A 19,299-nucleotide genomic window follows, 5' to 3' on the forward strand; every position below is an offset into this window, starting at 1 on the left:
TCCATTTATTAATAATGTTAACCTGTCAACCACATTATTAGTAAGTGAGAGTTTGAGTGAACTGCAGATTATCTTCACCATAAGTAGTTGACATTACCAGCACATCTGACTGTGAGGGAAAAAAGAGAACGTTTACCAAAGTTGCACAAACCTCTAAATTAACTTGTAAAATGGTAACGGTTTAGATTTTTTAATCTGCATCAAAGTATAGATTGACAAACATGGGATACATTGAACATTTTTTCTTTTAAATAAATGCAGTAGTTCATAAGAAAACGGTGTAGAAAATGCCTTAATGATTTACTGCATGTTTCTGTTTATATGTTCAGATATGACATCACTGTGAGCAGTGATGTACAGATTTATGTATTCAGTTAACATTTGATTCTGTGATTCACAGTTTTACATTCTTTTCACCCCATTATCACTTTCAAAATGTTTCCTGTTGTGTTTGCTCAATCCCTGTGTGAAAATATGCAACTCTGTAATCAGTTTAAAGTCACATGTAAAGGGATAAACTAGGTTGTAGACAGGCTACAGTATATGTTTTTTAAAAAATGCAGCAAAGCAGGAAGGAGATGGTTGAATTTGTCATACAAAGAATTTCTATCTAAAATGTCAGATCACAGAGAATGGGTCTCGTGCAAAATCATTCTCGTATATTTCTCTTTTATTTTCTCCTATGGTTGATTGTGATTTAATAAGTGCAAGTGTTGTGCACATGTCCGAGAATCAGAAAGATGCCACCAAAAAAAGGGCAGCAATAAGAAGATGAACTGTGGCAATAATGAAACTGACATACTGGTAGATAAACTTAAATGATATTATAGTATTATTAATCAATCAACCAATAGTATTTCTTTAGCCCACAAATTTAATAATCCAATCATTATGGTTACTTTGAAACAGAATCTAACTTTGATTATATGATCTGTTCCTCAAATTTTATGTTTCCTCACATTAGACTTACAATTTTTCATGGAATAGCTTATGGCAGTTCAGGGTTGTTGGGGTTTTTTTTAGAGTAAGATAGAGGAGTCATGTGCACATCCACAAACCTCAGTGGGACGGATGCTGGATACAGAAAGATAACAAGGAGCACACTGGAATCACAGCTCTCTGTAATTTTATTAGTGATGTTTCACCAAGTCTTCTCTCTCTGATTTAGCCTGAGGAATAAAGTTAAAGGGAGCTGTGATGCCAGTGTGCGTGTACTTCGTGTTCTCTTTTTCTTACCATCACTAGTAGAGGTTTTTAAAAAAGGACAGCATTTTCTTTATTAGACACTCATGATTTATGTGATTATGTTGATTGCATGAATACATTTAAGCAGTTTTGAGCACATGTTTGCTGTTTCTGATGTTGTGTTACCTGCCCTCAAAACAGGACAATCTACTGGACGGTGCATCTGAACAATGGAGGAAAGCTGTTGGAAGGACAGTCATCGGCTATTTTGCTTAATTGGTCCTCAGTGCATGAAAACATGTTCCTGCTCCAAAGCGTTGGTGTCCCTTGCAGTCCATTAGGCACATATTCCTGCACACATTTGGCTCCCAAAGCCAGTGATTTCCCTGTCTCTTGGCTCTCAGATTCAGATATGCTCTTTGAAATTTCTCCACGGCTTGTGTTTCATGTCCATGAAAGATCAGTGTTATCTCAGGGGACACCAGATCTCAAAAGCACGATGTGAAAGGGGCGAAACACTGTTAAAAACATGCTCATAGCAGGGCGGGGAGGTGTTTGCTGCAGGGGGATGGGGGGAAGGGATGGGGGGTGGGGTGGGTTATTGATGTCACCCATTTTTCTTAACAACTTTAACACACTGACACTGTGAGTCAGTGCATCTAGACACTAAATACTCTAGACGCTCAGTTACTCATTAGGGTGCATGTCTCGTGAAAAACATTTTGATGCTAATATTATCCATTACAAGCAAAAAGCCAAAACCACAAGTGTGAAAACATTTTGCCTCAGATGCCTTTGAGCCAACGTGCATCATATTAAAACACATCATTAGCTTAAAAATACATCTGATGTGAACAATTTGCATTATTTAAAGTGTACTGGAGCTTAATGTCATCTTTTTTTTTCCAGCCTTGAAGATTTTGCAATGCACTTCCAGAGAAACATGGCATAACCTTATCTGGAGTATCAAATGATAACTACCTCCAGGTATGTAGCTGAATGTGCCAAAACAGCATATTTGTGTTTTTTTTGTGCATTCTGTTTAGACAAGTATTATTTCTAATTACCTGGTGGACGTGCTTTTTTTTTGCAACTCTGCTATTCCTCATCATAATCAAATAACTGGATTACAGTACAGTATCTGCAGAGAGAATCAGGTAGTGCCGTTATTTTCTGCTGAATTATTTAAGTGCTTATTGAAGTGCTGATATCAATGGGTGCAGAGCTGCTTTATAGAACTAACTTGCAAGGAGCTGGAAGGTTGCTGAGAGTTCACCACGAAGCTGCTTGCCTCACTTCTCTTCACACCTTGTCTGTTTGAATTCACAGGCGCACACACCTAGCTTTGATGAACCCCCTTCTCCAAAAGATACAACGCAAAGGAATTTATTACCTGAGTGTCTTATTGCAGGATTAAAATGAGCCTCGTGTCTTCAGCATTTGCAATATTAAACTGTGCTCTGCTGCATATGTTGAGATCATATCTATTTCATACTTAGGAAGTACTGAATGTTAAAATTTAGTTCCTGTAAGATGTTTCAGGGGCTGGAAGTATGAAGTTGCACTGTAATTTTAATGCAGTATTAACCATTTAGATTTATCCTTTTAACAACCCCGACAGGGTGGGGTTTGGCACCATTTCAGTTCATAGTTTCAGGATTTCCTAGTTTTGTTTAATTACTAACAACATCCACACCACTCATCTTTAGAAAAATATGAATAATAATATTTTTAAAATCATAAAAGCAGTTGTAATTGAAACAAGGGCCCCGTGGCAATTTTGTAATTTTTAGCTTTAAATAACTATGACAAGAACAAAAAATAAAAAAACAAAGCCCTGAAATTTTGAAGCTTTTAACATTTCTAACATTTCTCCTAAAGCGAATCAGCACTATGCAAATCCTGAACGTGTGAAGTTCATACAAACCAGTGATTTCAGAGGGATTGCCACTCTCCTTGTTGCTGTACAGTGTAATAAAACCTTTGTGAGCAATGCTTTCATCTGCAGAAAACTGACCCAAAAAGGATTTTTTGCAGAGTATATAGAAGGCTGAACTTTTGAAACTGGGTAAATTGCATAAAGCTAATGTGCTATGAAGATTGAATCACTCTGGGAAAAAGCGCTGCACTCAGTACCTGCCACTTCTCTTATGTCTGAAATTGAAAAGGAGCATTTTGATGAGCTGCTCATCATTGTTAAGGTGAGAGGAAATGACAGGTATTATCCAAGAAGCCTCAATAGTAAGTGACAATTTTAAGAAAAAAGTTGCTGGATTTCCAGTCAGATTCTTCTTTTTGAATCCAGTAAAGTGCTTCTACCTTTTTTCATTGCCCATTTGAACCTGGTCGAGCTGCTGAACCCTATAGCAGTGTTCACTGGATGAATCATCACTGAAAAAGCGTTTCAGTTCAATTAATCTGCATGATTTAGACTGTGGGAGGAAATCTGATATCAGAACAGCTGGAAGAAGCCTAAACAAGAAATTCACGGGAACTCATTACTTCTCGGCCTACTGGCATCTTTCCACATCTGGAGACTGACTTTTACACGAGAGCCAGCCATAGATGACATGAGGAGCTTTCTGTTCTTCCAGTGTCAGAAATGACTTCAGTGATGGGATTAATTTTCTGCAACATGTTTCTGTAGCTTTTGTTCTCCCCCTGGTGGTTCGTGGATGTACTGCTCTTGATGACAGCCACTCCTCAATGAAAGGCCAGCTTGATATTCACATGAAAGTGGCAAAAGTGTGCAGCGATGTCTGAAATGAGGCACCGATCTGACCGTATACACTTTCAGTAATTGTTTTATATTCAGGTGTACAGTTGCAATAATGTATTTACAACCACCAGCAGGAGTTTAATGTATTTCCCAAGGGCATGTAGTGACACATGGCAGCAACGAATGTGACCAGGATATGATGGTATCTATATATAGTAGAGTAAAGATCATCTGATATCTGTAATAGACTTTGCTTGTTTGTGTGAAACCATCATGAAATACAATAAAGATGTACTGCATTTTTCCATTTGAGGAACATTTTTAAGGTTTTATACTTTCCTTAATTATTTCTGAAACACAAGAAATGTACGCTTCACATAAACATTTCAACATTTCGGGAAAACATTGTTCCTTTAAATTTACTGAGTTCACTTGGCAGCTTTTGCAATTTGCTACTCTGCAGACTTTACATACAAAACATATGATGATGTAATTGATTAATCTAATTACATTATAATATGTACATGTCATAATGTAACCAGTGTTATGCAAACAGTATGCATAATGAGGGTTGTTTTTTTCTCTTTGATCCTTGAGTACATTTTTTTTTACTTATTCACAAGCATTTCTACTTAAAGCTTCAATGTGAGGCCTGGTGCATCCACCTCACCTGCACTGGGATTGTTTTATTTTTCTACAAACAAAACTACATGTCATCAGAGTTGTTTGAAATATGCAATAAAAGTATAAAAATTGTTGTTTTAGATGCAGCATTTGAATAATGGAGTGTATTTAAATCATAGTAGTGATGCTTTTGCTTAAGTAAAGGATTCACACCACCATGCATCTCCTCTTCTAGCAGGAACAATGGATTGAATGCCTCCATACATACTGATGATGGTACCTGTATCCAAGCACATACACAAACCCAGACAGTTAACAGTATCTTCATTGTCTAGGACTCTTGTGTGACCTGGTCTGGTCTGTTGGGGTCTCTATAATCTTTGATCTTTGTTTCTGTTTAAATGTTGCACAGCCTCCCTACCTGCATATGTTCATCTGGATGCAGCAGGCATTTAAACAGAAAACTACCCAGGAGAGAAAGTCTCAGGTTGCCTTCCTCTCTCTTAATCGCTCACTTGCTCACTCAGCATTTCTTCAGAAATCACACACACACACACACACACACACACAAACACACACACACAAACACATACACACACACACAAACACACACACACACACATTCTTGGGTGCTCCCAGCAGTGCCTGCACTCTGAGAGCGGGTCAGTGGCAGTATCACTAGATTTCTCTAATTGAGCTGCTGATGGGGGACTTGGTGAGCTCGCTGCCTTTGAACGTTGATAAACAGACGGCGCTGTAATGTATTCCTGCTGATAGTGACGCAGTGTCAAAACACACAGTGTGAGATCTGATTAGAATAATTCCCCTAAGATAGAAAGTCACACGACTAAATGTTGTTGTTTTTTTTTAACATGGCTGCCCTGTTTTGTTTGCACAGTGAAGGACTGTCTCAAACATTATTTTACTGAGTGATATATGACTGACACATCTTTTTACATTTGAGTGGATACTAGGTTTACTCTAGGAAATACAACCCAACTTATTGACTCAACTCAGTCATCATGCCCTTTGGATTATGTTTATTATTAAACCATTGTTTGAACTTTTTGAACATGTTTGTTGTTGTCCACTTGAGGATCAAACCACTGAAGGATCTGGTGTTTACAAGAGTATGTGTAGCAAACAGTATTCCCAAAGTGACCGAAGAACTAGATAAAAACAACAAATGGCTTACATCACATCCTCTCATCTGTTGTCCACTATCCCTGCATCCCTCTATCTCCAAGCTTGCAGCTGTCTTGCTTTCGCTTTTAGTTGCTCTCTGCTCATGTGTGGTTCTTTAGTTGTTTTAGCTTTTCCTATTTTGCATTCATGTGCCAGTGGGAACATCTTCCAAATAAACACAATGACCATTGAATATGACAGCATGAAATACATATATAATCCAAATAAATACATGATGAATAATTCTTATAAAGACAGACCTTAGCTGAGAGTGCTATAAATGGCTTAGAATAAACTTCATTCCTCAACCACATGAGCAAATACAAACAGCAGGGTGGTCACAAACTATGATTATAAGCCTCGTTAGCAAAACACTGGGTAGATTAACAAACTGTCTCTTCTGATGAATCCCCCTGGACTGGACTTAATGCTTTCCTTCGTGGAAACATACTGTAATTGACTCATCTTAATGCCGGAGTCCTTTGTCAGCTATAGGAGAAGTTACAGTGATGTTACACACTTCAGACTCTGCTAAGTGTCTCACATAACATTTCACCAAAGCATTTCTGTACTTGCTTTTAAATACTTAAGTTCAACGAAGCATAAAGTTTCAATCACCAGGAGCAGTGAGTGACCTCGCCACAGTTACTGCAGAGAGGATATGACTCTGCCCTTGATTTATTAAAAATGAATAAAACCACAGAGGCATGAAAAGACAGGCATCTGTAATAATCTATCTACAGTGTCTGAGAGGAACAAAGTCCTTCAGCAGCCACGTGAGTCAGGGTCATGGCCCTTGTTGATGCAGTGGGGATGAAACGGTATTTTGGCGTGAGGTATTGGTCTTAATAGATCTCAAGCCTCTGACAGGAAGGGAGTGGACATAGGCCTCCTTGCACAGAGGGGGAGATTGTGTATTTTGGCCACCATCACTTACATTGAAAGCACATTTGAACGTTTTTTTTTGTTTTTTTTTAACAGCCAGTATGAACAGGATAGGTCGAATGATTACAGCTAGAAAAACCTGCTTCAGTGTTTTTTAAAGACAGATTTGAAAAACTGGGAACTCGTCCTTTAAAATATTAAAACTACATTGTGCCTTTGGGACATTTCGAGCAGTCAAATACCACCATGACATTTCTCATGCTGCATAGTCTTGAAGTGTAAACAGACTGTGAGAGTGCGAGGCTCTCTCCATGTAAGGATAAGCAGCAGTGCAGCTGAGTGTCTGTAACACTCCTGTTTGGAGATGATCAATCTGTTAAATCTGATAGATTAATAGAATATTTTAGCTTGCTGTATGTAATTAAATCCACTTTATTCTTTCTCTTTCTCTCTCTCTCTCTCTCTCTCTCTCTGTCTCTGTCTCTCTCTCTCTCTCTCTTTTTAATTTGGGACACTGATCTGAGTCCAACTGTTGTTTGAAATGCTCTAGCCAAACCCCTCGTGCGTGGGTGCAGTTGAGAATAAAACGAGCAGCCCCCTCCACCATGCACTGACCCACCGAGATTCCTCTGATGTGGAAATTCCGATTGAGATGATTATCTTAAGTTTGGAAATTGCTCGAGTTTCCAGAAAGCCTTAAATCGCAACTTAGATTTAAAGTCTCAACTAGGTCGCCGCGGTGAGTAATTTATTGAATTTTCCTAAACGTTTAGTGACAGACAGTCAGGCAGCTAATGTAAATGATCAAATGTGTTTAACTCTTGACTTAACATATACGCGTAAATTACTCAATTACTGTGCGCAAGTGTAACTTTGAGGTACTGGTACTTTACTTGAGTAGATTATTTATTGTATTACTTGATACTGCCACTCCACTACATTTCAGAGGGATATAGGCTAGGCTATTGTACTTTCTACACCACCACATTTATTTGACAGTCTTTTAAAATACAACACATGTTATGAAACCAGTGGTTTCCAAACTTTTTGGCTTTTGACATCTTTAAAAAAAAATCAGTGTGTGGTCATGTCCACATTTCAGATATCTGGCTCCACCAAATAGTGATTTCTCCCTGTAAACTTCTCACATGGTTTAATTTCAATACATGTTCAAACTATCCAAAGATTACAGGAAAAAGTCCAAAGACTGCAAACAGATTTTTGTATCAGAATCTTATTTCCTCTCCCATTAATCATCTCACAGCCCCTCAGATTAGTCTGCTGACCCTCTGGAGGTGCCTGACCCCTAGGTTGTTTACCACTGAACTAACTGTATATTAAACATTTCAAATACTTTAAGTACATTGTGCTGATACAGTAATACTTATGAAGGAAAGGACAATTTTCCAGAGCACAAATAAGCTAACAGTTGGGACAGAGTTACAAGTAAAACACCTGAATTTTAAATTGTAACACAGCTAAGTATTAACTATGTAGCAGCGCACAAGTACTCATTTGTTATATTATTAAATATTTTACTATTGAACTACAATTGCTTTTTTATCTGTTTTATTTTAGCTTATTTACAAATAAAGATTGATTGATTGATTGATTATTTTTATTTTACATTTAACTCTTTTAAAGGACGGGTTCAGAGTCTTAAAACTACTGTCAGGTGCCAAAATGAAAACTGAAAGAGTTTTTTCTTTCTGTAATCATTCCTCCTGCTCATACTGACCATTCGAAGATCCCTTCATAATGTTCTTACGATGCAAGTGAAGTGATGGAAACCAAGATCCACAGTATATCTCCTGTGAAAAAATGTATTTATAAAGATTATCTTAAGCTAATATTAAGCTTTAGCCATCCAAATGAGTCAAATCAAGCAATCTTTAAACATTACAGTCTTTCTAGTGTCAAAGCCCCTCTTTTTGTTATTTCCACCACAGCTCAACAGGGAAATACAAAGAGGGGATTTGATGCTAAAAAAGAGTAAATGTGGCACATCAACTTTATGATATATTTTGCACAAAATTACTGTGTGAGCACACTATGGATTTTGGCCCCCATCACTTACATATTAAGTGCATTTGCAGGGGATATTATAATGGCCAGTATGAACAGAAGGAATGATTAAAGCAATTCAGTGTCCATATGGAAATCTGACTGTGAATCTATTCTTTATATTCTATATGAAAGACCAGTGTATGGACTTTAGTACCATCTTTCTGGCAAAAATGGAAAATATTCCTGACTTTGATTTAATTTATTAATAATCAGCTGAAAATATGAATCATTTCACCATCACCATATTATCTCACAATGTTTCTACAGTATAAATGTTTTTAAATGTGTTACAACTTAAATTACCTATGTAAAATAAATATTTTAATGTTGCAGCTGCAGAGGATTTGGATGTAAAATATTTATCTTCAGTTAAATTAATGTTATGGAGTAAAAATGTACAATATTTCCCTCTGAAATGTAAAAGGGTAAAAGTAGGCTATAAAGTAAAATCTAAATACTCAAGTTTAAGTACCTCAAAATAGTACTAAAGTGCAGGTAAATGTATTTACTTTCCACTGCTGTCTTATCAGCATAACAACACAACTCATCAGTCTACTATCTTGTGTATGTTTTGGGTTTCTGGACATGAGATAGTCCAGGAAGCCTAAACAGGTAGGACGCAACAACTAAAATGTCTATTCAAATGTCGTCTTCTTTTTCACAGACAGTGTGGTCATTCTCTGACATTGTTTAAAACAACGCTAAACATTTCTAGGCGCTGTGGAGATGCCTTCTGTGAAGACTCACTGCTTTGACAGCTATTTCCTGCATTTAAAGGGAGCCTCAGCTTTTCTAATGAAAGCTTTTTAAAACCTTACTATGGTGTACTTCTCTCCATTTTCTTCAGTGGCTGCAGGAAAATGGCTGTCATTTCAGGATTCATCTTTCTGTGCATGCTCCATGCTGCAATCCCTCAAGGTCTCACGCCTCGTGGACCCCGGCCAATACCTGGCCGAGGTGATGGGCCAGCTGACATTGAGCCAGGTGACATTGGACCTCCCTCACACCCAGGTTGTCGCAGTGAGTTCTGTGGATTTCTTTCCAGCTGGATAAAATTATTATTGTTGGAGTTGCCTCAGAAGAATTGAGGCCTTTTCATGTAATTTCTGTAGAATTTCAGGTTTCAATATTTACTTTTGTCAATGTTCTGTCCTGCAGAAGACATCAAGTGCCCCATCAAGGTGTATTTCACCATCGACACCTCGGAGACCATTGCCTTGCAGGAGTCCCCGATTCCAGCAATGGTGAATAAGGTCAAGGAGTTCACCAGAATCTTTGCTGAGAGGCTGGATGATGAGGTGTACAACGGCATAACGCTCACATGGTCCATTGGAGGCCTGCACTTCTCCCAGAAGCAGGAGGTCTTCAGCAATTTTACAAGGAAGGAGGAGTTCATCAGGAAACTTGGTGGGATTAAATATCTGGGCAAAGGCACCTACATCGACTGTGCCCTCAAACGGATGGCACATGAAATGACCCGCCACAATGTCGAGCCGGATTCCGTCCTCTTTGCTATTGTAATCACTGATGGTCACGTGACAGGAGACCCATGTGGGGGGGTCAAGTTGATGGCAGAAAAGGCCCGGGAACAGGAAATCAATGTGTTCTCAGTGGCAGCGTCCAGTAGAATGGACGAATTTGGTTTGGGGGAGATAGCCAGCTTTCCCACTGTATTGTACCGTGATAACTACACAGCGGTGGACAATTCGGCCAGACTCCCAAGAATACAGGATGAAACAATAGCAAGAATCATAAAAGCCATGGTGATCAAAAACATTTTCTCACTTTGAATGCTTTTATTGTTATATTTTGGTGTTTGTGTAGATTTTTACTTTTCACTTCACTCTTTTCTTCACAGAAATATCAAGCCTATTTAAAGGTAAGAAAAACCTTAAACAATGACAATACGTACAGGTTTGAATCATTGCACCAGATCTCTCTTGCTTCCTTTGTTTTCATGTATCACTTTTTTAATTGCTTTGTTTTCATAGTGTTATGATGAACAATGCATTCAAATTCCTGGGAATCTTGGACCGAAAGGGTATAAGGGTCAAAAAGTAAGTATTAAAAAACAAAACAAAATAAATAAAAAATGTATATTTCTGCTTGTACCAAAAAATATTTTGTTGAAATATGAATTTCTGCTTATTTATAGGGTTTTAAAGGAGACAGAGGTGACCCTGGGCGAAGAGGTGAAAAGGGGAAAGAGGTTGGTAGATTATGTCCACAGGAACATAACAGTAAAACATAATTATTACACTTGGAAATTATTACACCCAAAATACTATGTTGTCACTTTAAATGTTGTATATCATTGTTTGTCTTACAGGGTGACTCTGGCATTGAAGGTCCAATCGGACCACCCGGTCCAAAGGTTTGCTGAGGACTTTTTACTGATGATTGTGTGTGCTACATGACTATCCATGTTTTCATTTGTCATTTCAGTAACATATCCTTTTGTGCCGTGATATAGGGAAAAGCCGGTTTGAAAGGTGACAAGGTGAGGGTGAACTCTTTATATTCCTACTGCTATGTTGATCTGTCAGATTGAATGAAGCATTTGGATTCATGAATCTGTTTTACTTTGACAGGGTGATATTGGACAAACTGGAGCAAAGGTAGTGTCATGGTTACTGTACATGTTTTCTTTTTATATCATACAACATCTAACACATATAATCAAGGTTTTTTATACTGTAGTTAATTTTCTGTCTTCACTGACCTTCAAACATTCAGGGTGCAAGCGGAGTATCTGGATTTAATGGAACTGATGGACAAAAGGTGAGTCTTCATTAGAGCCCATTTATATATTGGTCAGCTACTATTTTAAGCCGATATCAGCCCATCATAGATATCCGTATCAGCATATATGTTGTCCGATATGTGCCAATTTTTTTATATTTTAGCCTTTTTCTTAATTCAAATTTAATATACGTACATGTTTTTTAAATGTTATTTATACTAATTTATAATTATTAAATTCCCAGTGAAATTTAAAGTTTCAGTGCATTCTATAGAATAAAGTTTATTGTAAAGTGTTTGATAACCACAAGTGTTATTGTGAAATATCTGCACTTGTATGTATATATTCTGTATACATAAGATTATTGACCAATATATTGATATCAGAATTGTTTTACTCCCTAATATCGCTATGGGCATCAGCCCCAAAAATCCCCTATCAGTAAGGCTGTAGTCTTCATACAACAAAGTAGAAGGTAAACCATGACTCATGTATGTTATGTATGCTGATATGACATCCTCTGTGAAATCTTCAGGGTAAAATTGGCCGAATCGGAACTCCTGGTTGCAAAGGTGAGCCAGGTGACAAGGTACGTCAAGTCCTTATACTATTTGGTTACTATTATTCTCGCTGTGAATTTTAAAATTCATCATCCAGTTTGTTGTAAAAAGTAACTGAACTATCGACATTTGATTTTTTTCTTTAAAAGGGACCAGATGGCTACCCTGGAAACGCTGGTGAACCTGGGGGAAAGGGCAATAATGGTGAACAGGTCTGTATCAAATCAAGCCAAGGATCTTCTCTCTCTCTTTTAAAAAAGAGTAGTGCAGTATTTGTGATTTTAAACAGTATAATTTAATCTGTTATTCGCATTTTGCTGTAAAAAGAATGAATAAAAAAATATAAAAAAATTAATGTTCAGTCATCCGGGGGGAGCTCGGAGTAGACCCACTGCTCCTCCACGTTGAGAGGAGCCAGATGAGTTGGCTCAGGCATCTAGTTAGGATGCCTCCCGGACGCCTCCTTGGTGAGGTCTTCAGGGCACGTCCCACCGGTAGGAGACCCGGAGGAAGACCCAGGACACGCTGGAGAGACAATGTCTCTCGGCTGGCCTGGGAACGCCTCGGGATCCCCCGGGAAGAGCTGGACAAAGTGGCTGGGTAGAGGGAAGTCTGGGCTTCCCTGCTTAGGCTGCTGCCCCCGCGACCCGACCCTGGATAAGCGGCAAGCAGACGGATGGACGGTTCTTTGTGGAAGATACAAGTCAACTGTCAACCAAATATACCTGACTCAGATTTTCTGGCAATGAATGTACACAGACACAAAGCTTTCTTTGCCACCAGTGGCCACATGACCTGCTGTTTAAAAAAAAGCAATGTTCTCTACACTAAAATTGTGATTTAAAAATCCTTTTGATGTTGGCCTTTTCCCAGAAGCTCAGCACCATGAGGTCAGACTTTTCTGTCCACTAATGGTGAGAGTCTAAGAATATCAAACAGTCTATTTTTTCAAAATCCATTGAAGTTTATTTTCTTGTGTGTACTGAGCCTCATGTAGCCACTAGCGATGACTTTATTCAAGTTAAATTTACATTAACTGATGTCTTCTGTGGTTTGAGGGTTTGTTTTGTTTGTTTGTATGCTGTTTAGGGTCACCCTGGCCGCCCTGGGAGAGATGGTCCCCCTGGCCCTATTGGTGAAAGAGGACCAAAGGTAACCATATAATAAATGTGCAACAGAAAACATCTAATTTAAAATGTCTTTACTGAAAAAACAGAATCCATGATCTGAATCTCTGTTCCTTAGGGTGATAGAGGAAATCATGGAATGCCAGGACAGCCAGGAAATAAGGGAGCACCGGTACAAATTATACTTATTGATCCTTATTTTCTTTTTAATATTTTACGGTCCATTAATGATATAAAGGTGACTCTGAAATTCTCTTTCAGGGGAGGGAAGGCTTACCTGGACCAAAGGGCGACAAGGTATTTCAAACACTTGTATTTTATCAAATTAAATACTTTCTTTTTGAGAATTTACCAGAGTGTGTCAATTTTGAACTGAAATATCTGTAAATACTAACAGGGAAGAATAGGGGAGTATGGACAAAAAGGAGGACAAGGACCTGATGGTAGAAAAGGAGAGAAGGTAAGTTCAGCACTCAGATAAATGATCTTTGATCACTTTCTTGATCTTTAATGAAAATTAATTGTTACAAGTTTGTGGCAATGAGAACATCTGCTGGCAAGCTACAGAAAATACAATACCACAGAATTCCATCTTAATTATGACTCAACAAAAACAAAAGTTTGTTTGCATTTGTGTGATCTGAAAGCTAAACAACTTTTGACACATTCATAGATCACATTGGTTTCGCTTGACCAAACATTGGATTTAACAGTGGGAGAGAGACAGGTCCCATGTGTATTACATCTCTAAGTAGGGCTTTAATCCCAGAGATATTGATCATAAACACTCCTTTATAGAATTTGGTTCTGTGTTGCCCGCTGTATTTTCTTCTCAGGAAATTTACTCACATAGCTTCAAAGACTGTAAGCCATCTATAAACTCAAATGTTGGCTCCCATCTCCTCCTACTGTTGTATCAAATAGTTGCTCAACCCATACTCCTTTACTGCTCCACCTGTTTCTTTAACATCCTCTCTGTCACAAACCAATTGAAACACACACATAACACTAATGCCACGTTAACAGGTGTCCCCACACCACACTTCTCAGAGCTCAATTTTAAGGCTGTGACACGCATTGCAAATACAATATCACAAACCATCACTCATCCACTCAATCGCTACTTTACTGTACTGCCCACTGGGTGCAGGAACAGGTCCCTGAGGTGCTGAAGGCCAAAAGCCTGGTACCCACAGCCATAGCAGCCCTAAACAGGGTGACTCAGAGGGGACTACAAGTCTTGTTTTCATATTGTCCTGTTGTAATTGTGTTTTGTGGGGTTGTACTTCATGTATTTCTGCCTTTTATTACTGTGTGACGATGTGTCTAAAGTGTAACGCTGATTTTGGATGATTTACCGTGCTATGAAAAAGAGTTTCCCCTACAGAGACAATCTAACACATTGGCCTCTGATACACCTCTAACATATTTCCCTTGAACCGAATGATCACTTCTCAGTTACTCTTGTGTTCTGCGACATTGGGTGATGATTAATGGTCTGGGGGAAATCCTGATATCTTCATTTATTTTAAGGGAGATCGAGGGCCACTGGGAATCAGAGGCCAACCCGGGGAAGATGGATTCAAGGGCTCGAAGGTGAGGGGAACGGGTTGTGGGAGGATTTTGGCAGGATGACTCAGCAGCTTCCTAAGAATTCAGACCTCCAATACTGCACTCATGTACTATGTCCTGCCAAAATAATTTGGAATAGGATTCCAAGTTATTTTTCTAGAGAAACTGCACTACACAATAAAAACCACAACTTCTCCTGTTTTCAACCATGCTTTGCCAAATTCACATCATTGAGTAACACTATGTAAGTGGGCTGGAGTGAAAGTAAGAATCACTACTTTATCTCTCTTACAGGGTAACCCAGGATTACCAGGACCGAGGGGTCAGGCTGGAGAACCAGGAGGCCCTGGAGGAAATGTGTGTTAATTATAACATTCAGTTACAGTTTATTTATTGTTCAATGTTCTTTTGTGAAGCATCATAAAGGAGCTCTTGTTTTGCTTAAAGTAATTACTAATACGCAGTAGATGATACTATTGTCATTCAAAGTCCTCTTCTGTGGTCACAGGGCACCGTGGGAAATATAGGAGATCCTGGACCAAGGGGAGATCCAGGGCCTAATGGACTAAAAGTGAGCCAAGGGTCGAACTTTTAAGATGGTATCATGTAAAATATTGCAACATTTAATAATTGTAATTTTTTTCTTCTAAAGGGTGACAAAGGCAGGCAAGGATTCAGCTATCCTGGACCGAGAGGACCCACTGTATGGTTTTCTGTTTACCTCACAAAATTCTTGCATGTCTTTAATATCACTTTAGTCCGAAGTAATTCTGCTTTTCCCAGGGAGATAAAGGCCTTACGGGCAAAAAAGGAGTCAGGGGGGGCAGAGGTGAATGTGGCGCCAAAGGAGAACCTGGAACACCAGGACCAAAAGGAGATAAAGTAAGATGAATTAATTAAAGTTTTTCTGCCTAAGAGCTGCCTAATCTATTAGGCATCTATTATTGTTTTTTTTAACAAGAATAGATGCGCTTGTGGTTGAAGTGTTGAACAACAAGGTTGTGAAGTACCATGTGCGATTTCTCATTTTAACATACAGCAAATGATCAGACTCCAAGTCTACAGGATTGTGTGACATGAGCTGGACTGATGAGGTGTCAGATATGTCACCCATCATTAACTCTTGGATTTAATGGCCCAGTTTAAGAGTTTCTTGTTTTTTTTTCTCAATGGTGCTTAGTTCTTTAAAAAAAACAACAGTAAAAGTTAACACACACAAAGTTTATAAGTAAGGTTTATAAGTAACTTCTAGAAAATTCAACATTAGTCAGAAAAATGCAACTTTCTTTCTTCAATGCACTTCCACTGAAAATTGGTTTCTCTGCAGGGGGGTCCAGGTCCTTTCGGTGAGCCAGGACCGAGAGGACCAAACGGGGATACAGGACCTGATGTAAGCAACAGCTCAACTACTCAAATTATGATTTTACCATGCTTGCAAATTTTAGATCCAATTACATCACTCTGTCCTTGTGCTGTGTGCAGGGAGGCCCCGGAGGCCCAGGCGATCCTGGACTTAATGTAAGTAACATTTTACAAATCTTTTGATTAACAAACACAACAAAATTATTGAATTGGTTGTAGTACCACTAACCTGCATAAATGTCACTGCAGGACTGTGATGTCATGAGTTACATCAGGGAGACGTGCGGTTGCTGTGGTAAGATAATACTGTATAGGTTAAAGCTAACACAGCTTTATTGTTGGCATCTTTCAACATGCTGATCCTTTTGCTGTCTTTTGTCTTAGACTGTGAGAAGCACTGTGGAGCTCTGGATATCATATTTATAATTGATAGCTCAGAGAGCATTGGGCTGACAAACTTCACCCTGGAAAAGAACTTTGTTATCAACACCATCAACAGACTGGGATCTATGGCCAGTGACCCCATGTCAACAACCGGTACGGTCGGGCACAAGCACAGCACATAGCTCTCTGTAAATCCTTTTGCAGACACAGCTCCCAGTGACAAGAAGTAGAAGTTGCCATAAAAGCGTAAACATTTATCCGCCACCCAACATACTGTTAGATCCAAAAATATTTGGAAAGGACCTTGTTCATCTCGTGCTCTTAATTACTACAGTACAGTTATGACAAAGTATGAACATGTATTTTCAATCAGACAAGTTAATATTTTAAATCACTACTGCAAACTGAGGTTAACACAAAATCACAACATCAGAAAAGCCTTTCGAAATAGTTTGTTAGTATCTATTAATCCCATGAATACCCTAAAATCTGCAATAAACACCTCCTAACAAGTGGTGTTTGTTTTGTGAAAGACTGATAGCCTGAAGTAAACATACATTTTTCCCACTGTGTACTTGACATGCTCCTTCATTACAAAGAAAAGTAAAATACACACTTAAGCTCCCAAGTGTTTTAGCAGTTTCAATTAGAGAAAATGCTTTGTTGGGTTTTGTCTTGTTTTGGGGTTTGTTGACAAGAATATAGCCAGCCTTTTATTATTGAACTCACACATATGTAAATGCACTGCCTAACATGTTTGTCTCTTCCAGGCACAAGAGTTGGAGTTGTGCAGTACAGTCACCTTGGGACTTTTGAGACCATACATATTGACGATCCCAACATAGACTCCTTATCTTCCTTTAAAAACGCTGTGAAGAACCTGGAGTGGATTGCTGGGGGCACTTACACACCCTCAGCTCTCAAGTTCGCCTATGACAACCTCTTTAAGAAAAGCAGGACTAGAGCCAAAGTGTCCGTGGTGGTGGTTACAGATGGCCGCTATGATCCAAACGACTCTAATACTGATCTGCTCAAGTCCTTTTGCTTCGATAACAATGTGGTGGTGAATGCCATTGGGGTCGGCGATATGTTTGACCACAAAGAGGATGATGAGACCCTGAACTCGATAGCGTGCGACGATAAGAGCCGTGTCAATCGGATGTCGAAGTACAGTGACTTGGTGGCAGACAGTTTTCTACAAAAAATTGAGAATCAGCTCTGTCCAAGTAAGCCTCTAACAGTACACCCAGCAAGATGATCATACTGGTCCTTTCATCCACTTTTCTAATTTATGTACAATCAATTTCCCTTCCAGATCCAGAGACTGTGTGCCCTGAACTTCCCTGTAAAACCGGTAGGTGATATTCATGACTAGATTACTAGTTCAGTATTGTAATGGATGGGGTGCCAATTGGAGAATTTCGATTACAGTTTTATAGCTGATCTATTTGGAATATTTAGCACACTTTTCTCACATTTACTTAATTTTTCTTTCATTTGAGAGAGAAATTAATTTTTATTCATATATTCATCATTTAGATTTAAAATTTCGATTTCGATTTAATATTTAGATTTAACACTTATATTTATATCCACATTAATATTTATTTTTTACGTATACACATTTTTAACATGTTTTACATGAATTTCTGTCTCAAAATGAAAGAAAAATTTGCTAAATGTGAGAAAAGTGAGCCAAAAATCCAAAATATATCAGCTATAAAACTGTAACTGAAATGTTACAATCGGCACCCCATAATAATAAAAGTGGTTGTTGCTTCTTATTTCAGAACCCTATGTGGCCCCTTGTGTGCATCGGCCAGTGGAGTTGGTATTTCTACTAGATGGCTCGGAGCGCCTTGGGCTGCGTAACTTTGGTCATGTCCTCGGCTTTGTGCAGAAGGTGGCAGACGAACTTGGCCTGGCCCGCACCAAGAGTGATCGTATGCGAGCCCGCGTGGCTCTGATGGAGTACGGCAAGGAAAACGAACAACTTGAGGCCTTCCCTCTCACACATGACCCTGTGGCCATTGCTAATGGTATATCTCGCTTGAATTATCTGGATTCTTCCTCAAGCGTGGGACCGGCCATCATCCACACCGTCAATAACATCCTGGGTCTAGGAAGTGCTCGAAAGACGAGACGCAATGCAGAGATTTCGTTTGTGTTCATCACGGACGGTGTCACAGACAGCAGAAACTTGGATGAATCGCTTAGTCTCATGCGCAGGGCACAAGTGGTCCCCACGGTGATAGCCCTAGGAAATGATTTTGACCTAGAAGTTTTAAAGAAGCTGGCCATGAATGACCAAGATGCCATCTTCAAAGGAAAAGACTTCACTGAATTGTCTCAGTCCAGGTTTTTCGACCGTTTCATCAAGTGGATATGTTAAAGAGAGCCCACGCTCATGTGGACATGGAGATCATGCTGGTGCTAATGCTGTTAAACATTTAAAAACTATGATTCTAATGTAAAATTTGCAAATGATATCACTGCCAGCTGTATTCATCTTCTGTATATGTCACACAAACACACGCAAGAGTTGAGCATTCTGAAGCTTTATTGATTAAAGATAATAAATCTGCACTTTATTGGACACTGCGGTGCTGTGTTCTGTTGAGTCATATATCTGGTGCACATAAATCTTGACATTTAAAGCACTCATTGTATCCAACATCATTACAAATTACTTTAGAGATAACAGGAGATTCATAAAAATTACATTTTGACATTTACGACATTTCAGACAAAACACACCTGCAGCCTTTGACTTTAGTACTTGCAACAGTTTTTTTTTTTTTTAAGAAAATAAGTTTTATATGGTACTGGTCCCGTTCTGTGCAGTACACATGCAGTTACTCAATATCAACAATTGTCTCAGATTAC

The 19,299-nt window shown here is 38.8% G+C and overlaps 1 protein-coding gene across 1 annotated transcript; it reads left to right on the top strand.

The window, feature by feature from the left end:
• The first annotated feature begins 7,205 nt into the window (after positions 1 to 7,205).
• LOC128368391 (collagen alpha-2(VI) chain-like) lies at positions 7,206 to 19,213 on the top strand. Its single transcript, XM_053329185.1, has 28 exons — positions 7,206 to 7,337; positions 9,513 to 9,685; positions 9,824 to 10,428; positions 10,524 to 10,544; positions 10,657 to 10,722; positions 10,821 to 10,874; positions 10,995 to 11,039; positions 11,139 to 11,165; positions 11,257 to 11,283; positions 11,402 to 11,446; positions 11,944 to 11,997; positions 12,118 to 12,180; positions 13,058 to 13,120; positions 13,214 to 13,267; positions 13,357 to 13,392; positions 13,493 to 13,555; positions 14,629 to 14,691; positions 14,962 to 15,024; positions 15,176 to 15,238; positions 15,320 to 15,370; positions 15,451 to 15,549; positions 15,995 to 16,057; positions 16,150 to 16,185; positions 16,279 to 16,324; positions 16,414 to 16,566; positions 17,184 to 17,639; positions 17,729 to 17,767; positions 18,204 to 19,213. The coding sequence occupies exons 2-28, from the start codon at positions 9,526 to 9,528 to the stop codon at positions 18,803 to 18,805; spliced, it is 3,117 nt and encodes a 1,038-aa protein (XP_053185160.1). The 5' UTR covers positions 7,206 to 7,337; positions 9,513 to 9,525; the 3' UTR covers positions 18,806 to 19,213.
• The last annotated feature ends 86 nt before the right edge of the window (positions 19,214 to 19,299 follow it).

Source organism: Scomber japonicus, chromosome 11 (assembly GCF_027409825.1).
Source record: "Scomber japonicus isolate fScoJap1 chromosome 11, fScoJap1.pri, whole genome shotgun sequence".
Lineage (NCBI taxonomy): Eukaryota > Metazoa > Chordata > Actinopteri > Scombriformes > Scombridae > Scomber > Scomber japonicus.